This window comes from Heteronotia binoei, chromosome 10, assembly GCF_032191835.1.
Source record: "Heteronotia binoei isolate CCM8104 ecotype False Entrance Well chromosome 10, APGP_CSIRO_Hbin_v1, whole genome shotgun sequence".
Classification (NCBI taxonomy): domain Eukaryota; kingdom Metazoa; phylum Chordata; class Lepidosauria; order Squamata; family Gekkonidae; genus Heteronotia; species Heteronotia binoei.
In genome coordinates this window covers 37,365,175-37,371,174 of record NC_083232.1, presented here as the reverse complement: position 1 = coordinate 37,371,174, position 6,000 = coordinate 37,365,175, and the positions used below count along the sequence as shown (strand labels likewise).

Below are 6,000 nucleotides of genomic sequence, written 5' to 3'. Positions count from 1 at the left end.
TGGCGGTGGTGGGTCTGAAGCAAGGGAAAGGGTGTGCAAATCTGACATGGCTGCTTCATTACTCCAGTCACTGCAATCGCCTCTGTGTTTGCAGCAGCAGCAGCAGCAGCAGCAGCAAAAAGAAGCATTACACGGAGAATCATCACCAAGTGGAGACAGTCTCTAATCCACCAGCGTTCCGACGTGGCCACCTGAATGCCACGGGGAAACCTATAAGCAGGTCACGAAGACAGCAGTATTACCATGTTGAACTTCCCGGCACCCCTTTAGACATTCTGCTTCGGAACGTTTTGTAGGTACTAGCCCAGCGAAGGTATTGAATAAGCGGCTTAGCGGGAAGCAGCTCCCACACTTTTAACAGGAACCAGTTTTCGCCTTATTGCCCGATGAACACGCTTTGCTTTGCAGCCTGACGTCTACCTACGGCTCTGCCAGCATCAAACGTTCTTACTCTTTGGACCGCCTCTGACCAGGTGACTACTCCGGAGAAGATGACCACAAGACGCCTGAGAGGGCTTAATTTTTTTCCTATTAAAACACAGCGCTCAATTACCTGGAATTGTGTGAAGGAATCACAGCTATGACAACTGAAATAAGGTGGGCGGTTTTTTTAAAAATATATTATTCCCGGTTCGAACCTACAGAGAACAACACCTGTCATCATCGGGCAATGCGTGAGACGCCTTTCTTCTTCCCCGGCATGCACTGCGAGGCCGGCTCCGACTAGGAGGCGGTGACGGAGAACCAAGGGAAAAGGAGAGCGAGGGGGACGGGGCGGAGCCTAAGCAGCCGAGGGGCCTCGCGCAGTCACTGGGCTGAGTCGTTTGTTGCTGTTTGTTTCCCCGAGAGGGTCCCGGGGGGAAGGGGGAAGCCTCCCTCCTGCCCTGCTTCAGCTGCCGGGAAAGATGCCGCTCTTCACCAGCAACCCCTTCGACCAGGATGTGGGTGAGGATCAAGCTGGGCCAGGCAGGGCTCCTGTCCGGGCCCCACCCGGTGTCTCCCCCTTTCCCCTTTGCTAGACCGCCTGTTCACCATGGCTGCCCTCCCCTCTTTTAGGACATCTTTCCTCCATGGACATCCATCCACATCCAGGGCAAGAATGTCTCTTTGTCCTCTCGCTCCCTTTCCCATATGTCCGGTGTTTCGCATTGTTTGTTTTCTTTGACAAGCTTATATCCTTTCCAGTATAAATTGCTGTCGGAACTTTTATTTTCGGGGGGGGGGGGTTGGGGGGGGAAGGGATATTAACTAGGTAAACAGATGACAAGCTCTGAAGAGTGTATCAAGTGTTATTCTTTATACCTCTTAACATTTTCAACCTCGCTAGGTACATCTTTTCAAAATTTTATCTGTGATAAGGGTTTTATAGGCTGAAAGTTAGTCCAAGCAGATGTAAATCTGTGGGAGGTAAACTTTATTTCATATGCATTCTATCAAATATAAATAAATGTGAGGTCCATTAGTTGCTCATTCATTTATGATCCCCTCCTCCTCCCTTTCCTATCTGTTGTTCCTTGTCTGTGCTTACCAGTAGCCTTTCTCTTTGTGAAATTCTTGTATGGAAGGTGGGTACCATGAAAGGAACATACAGTTTTAATGTGTTTGTTTGTTTTGTTATAGTAGATTACCACACTCTTGTTTTAAACTAACTTTATGGCTTTAAACTAGTATACTTGTTTAATTTATACTCTGTTGTATGTTTGTAATTGTCATGCTCATAGAGGATTGTTTATTATAGTGCGGTTGGAGTTCCCAGTCATTCACTGACTCCCAGATGTGATTTTTAAAAGCATATCAGTATATAGCAGAAAGGTATATGTATGGCAGTGTGAATATTGTTGTAAGAATTTCGTAACACTTAATTGCACACTGTTTCTTCCCCAAGATGGTATTGTTTATCTCTGGCACTCTGTTAAGAATCTCTTTTTGTTTGTGGGAGCTAATGTTAGAGATTAGAGCCATTACTAAGTATGGGTTGGACCAGTGGCATTTATATGCTGGAATGAACTATATGTGGTATTGTGGGGGTTGGTCATTGTAGCCAGCTGACAACAAACTTTAGCAAGCAAGGTTTTTGTTAGATAAAAGTTGGAATTTGTTCTAACCATAACTGTACGTCTTCAGTGTCTACATACTGTACAGAGTCATCTATGATTCATGCACACCATGTGGATGTTTGTCACAGGACCACACCTGTAAAATGAGCTAGTTGGAAAGAACTCACAACCATGTAGTAATGCAAAATGCAGCTGTTGTGTAGAATAATTAGATGTGAAGGCATCCAGGGAAAAAACAGCTATTTCAGACACAACAAGAGTAAAGTAATTAGAAAACAAGAATTTCCTTGTTCAGTTTGTCAAAAGATCTGGGCAGTTCAGTAGTCTGTCCCTGAGGACCTGTTCTGAATTAAAAAAACAAAAAACCCCAACAACTGCATTTTCTTGCAAGGTTCAGGCATCCTTCCCCTCAGAAGAGTAACATGTCAGGGAACTCTTTAAAGTAACTGGAATTTCTAAGGTCAAGGTTTTTTCACCTTCTGTGAATGGAAGCCCTTGACCTGCTGCCGGTTTCAGAATCTGGGCTGGGTAGGTTTGATGGGGGAAAAGAACAGGTTTTAGACAGATACTGTTGGGCAGCACAGAAGCTGTTCATGACAAGCATGGACCTGACTTGATGACTTCCTCATGTGCCTTTCCTTGTGTCCCCACCCATCATCTATAGAGTGTGGTTGAAAGCCTTGAATGAAATTCTGGATATGCGGTCAAATTGGAATTTGTTTAATTCCTTCAAACCAGGGTTCTAAGCCATGATTTTATCCCAGTTTAGAACTACAGTTTTTAAGAATGAAACAAATTGCAATTTAGCTAGGTGCTCTGTCACACAGCAGGGGATGCTTCTCTGTGTCCTCTCCATCAACTGGCCTCAGAAAGGGCTGCTGCTCTACTACGGCCTGACAAAGTGTTTCCTCAGAGACCATGATGGCTACCTCTTTCCTGTCACTCCCTTCTTCCTCCCCTCAGCCTTGCCCCAGGACAGATGAGGATTGGACCACTGGGGAAGCTGCTAGCCAGAGGCCATTGCTAGGCAGTAAAAGGGCAGCCCTCAGCTGAATAGAATGCCATAGAGTCCACTTGCCAAAGCAGTTATTTTCTCCAGGGGAAGTGAGATCTGTTGTCTGGAGTTCAGTTGTGATCCCAGGTGATCTTCAGGCTCCACCTGGATGTTGGCTACCCTAGGCGTGGCAGCACCCTCTGGTTGACTTGCTGCTACCTGACTGGCATAACTGGGCCTAGCTGCCCCCCACCCCCATGACAGCCAGTGTGACTTAGCAGTTGCCAACTCCGGGTTGGAAAATTCCTGGAGATTTGAGGGGTGGAACCTGGAGAGGGTAGGGTTTGAGGAGGGGTGGGACCTCAGACAGGTACAGCGCCATAGACACCACCCTTCAAATCAGCCATTTCCTCCTGGGGAACCACTGTTGCCAGTCTCCAGGTGAAGGCTGGCGATCACTCAGAATTTCAGCTGCTTTCCATATGGCAAAGCTCAGCTTCCCTGGAAGTGGGTAAAGAGTGAATGTCTTCACTTGGATGAGTGGGAAGACAGCAAGGGGGGGACACTTGTCCAGACCCTCTTTCTAGAGCCTGTTGTATTTTTCCACAACAGTCTTTATTCCTAGTAAACAAATAAAAGCCAAGATGTGTCTAACTAGACGTTCCCTTCCTCTCTGCCAAGGACTCACCACCCCCTTTGGGTGAGAGATCTCTCCCCAGCTACATCTTGCTTCCAACTTAGCCTTTTTCTAGCAAGACCCACCCTCTCTCTGTCTGCAGCCTCTCCAGATAAAACCTTTCTACCTGCAGCCTTTCCAGAGAGAACAACCCTGTCTGCATCTTGGCCTGTTTATGCTTTCCTCCCAGGTCCCTCCCTTCTGGCCCAGTTTTCCTGCCAAAATTGTTTTCACCCAATCAGAGGGACAGAAGGGATCCTGGGAAATGTAGGCCCTACAGCTACTTCTACACAGACTTCTCTGGAGCCTGTAGGTCTCACTAGGCCTAGGATCATGACATGCTCGCATGTGGGCACCATGACAAACTGAAGATTGATTCAAGGCAGCTGAAACAAAATTTTTCACTTATGCTGTGTATGAGAAGAGAGTGAGTAGCACAGATGCACTGAAATAAACAGCATGATGGCATTAAACAAAGAATTGTGTGTTCCTGTGAAATAAACTGGATTTGGCTGTTGTATCTGGTATAATGCCAATCATTTATACTGTTCTTACTTTGCACTGAAAGTATGAGAAATCTGTAACTTGTTAAAATGCTTCAGTGATTTTATATTTGCTTAATAGATCTTGTATTGGGTATCCTTCATTAACAAACTGGTTTTGACATGAGTTTTTAAACTTCTGTTTACTTTTTGTTCCTCCTCCCAAAAAAACCCTCTTGCCACCTTTTAAAAATGTGTTCAGTAGAAATCCAGTTAGATAATGGTGATACTGCAACACTTAGGTTGCAGTCTTGTGTTTGTATAGAAATAAACTGCATCAAACTAGATGAGTTTACTACAGGGTAAATACATAGGATCAGGATGTGTGATGCCTAAATTATAGGATTTTTTTTTTAAATCACATTCTTTAAGAACATTGCATATTGTAGTTCTGCCTATGTACTTGGAATAAGTTCCTTGGAGGAACTTGAAGTATTTGTAGCTTCAATATAGCTGCACTGCTGTTTCTTTAACTAAAAAAGCACTGTGGGGGTTGCAAGGGAAGAGGCCATCCCCTATTGGTTTTCCAGGAGCACTTCTTGCTATCAGAGACCATGAACAGTGTCATCTGTGCATTTTCTAATTCTCAACATGGCCCCATCCATAGATACTTAAATACGGAGATTGCAGCCAGCAACAGACAAGATGGTTTCTCCTACAGAGCTGAAAAAGCCCCAGTTTGCAGAAAAATCTGATATCTGAAAAAAATATATTGAGGGTTAAACCCACTCCCTGAGTAATAGAAGTTGTGTCTTTGCTGTTAAGAAACAAATAACCACTCAGGCTTGTGGGGCTTGCCAGGAAACCACAAGCCTTCAAGCCTTGGTTTCTGTCAGTAAAAGAAGGGGGGAGGTAGTGGCAATGCCTTTGCCAGCACTGCTTTGGCCTTTGAGGGAAGGACTCATTGGAGCCAATCCTGGCATCAAGCACTGGGCATTTGATAGGACACAACTTGCATGACTCACCCAGCCCCAGGTGCTTGCCACTGTTTAACAGCAATCACTCCACGAAACAAGTGTGGTGGTTAGAGTTTTGGAGAAGGATCTGACAGACCCAGGTTTGAAGTTCCATTCTTCCTTGGAAGCTCACTGGGTGACCTTGAGCCAGTTACATATTCTTAGCCTACCTGACCTTCTAGGGTTGTTGTGAATGTGAAATGGAGGAAAGGGGAATGCTGTAGGCTGGTTTGGTTCCACATTGTGGAGGCAGGTGTGATATAAATATAGCTGAAGGTAGGGGATCAGATAAAAGATTGATGAATTGAAAGATGAAAAAGAAGCATTGAAAGAGGAGAATGTGGGGTTTCCAGGAGAAAAGAAGAAATAATGTGAAGAGGGGGACACAAGGAAAGTAAATTGCCCTGCAAGTCCTTGTGAGTTCTGACTGTGCAGTTGGATGATGATTGGCAGCACACAGCTGGGCCCAGCCTTGTCTAGTGGCTGAAACTGCATAGCGTTTCCCAAGGGAGAGGTTGCTGAGGGGAGAGAAGGAGAAAAAACTGAAGGCAAGAGAAGCAGAAAAAAGGAGGAAAAGAAATATGAAAAGAGAGGCTATGGGGACTTTCAGGGAAAGAGGAAATAGTGGGGGGAGGGGAAATGATGACCCCCAGCAAGTTCTTACAGGTCCTTTGCTTATTATTCACTAAATTGGAAGTGTTTGTCCTCCACATAGTTATGAGACTCTGCCTAGTCCTTAAGGTGCTGAGTTATGATGCTGATTAATAACAATGAT

At 45.1% G+C, this 6,000-nt stretch overlaps 1 protein-coding gene across 1 annotated transcript in view; it reads left to right on the top strand.

Annotated features, from left to right (window-relative positions):
* Nucleotides 1-718: 718 nt before the first annotated feature.
* Nucleotides 719-6,000, top strand: part of STAM (signal transducing adaptor molecule) — a 28,316-nt gene continuing 23,034 nt past the window's right edge. Inside the window, exon 1 of the mRNA XM_060248414.1 lies at nucleotides 719-945. Within this exon, the coding sequence (XP_060104397.1) occupies nucleotides 906-945 (40 nt within the window). The 5' untranslated portion in view covers nucleotides 719-905. The remainder of the gene's footprint in view (nucleotides 946-6,000) is intronic.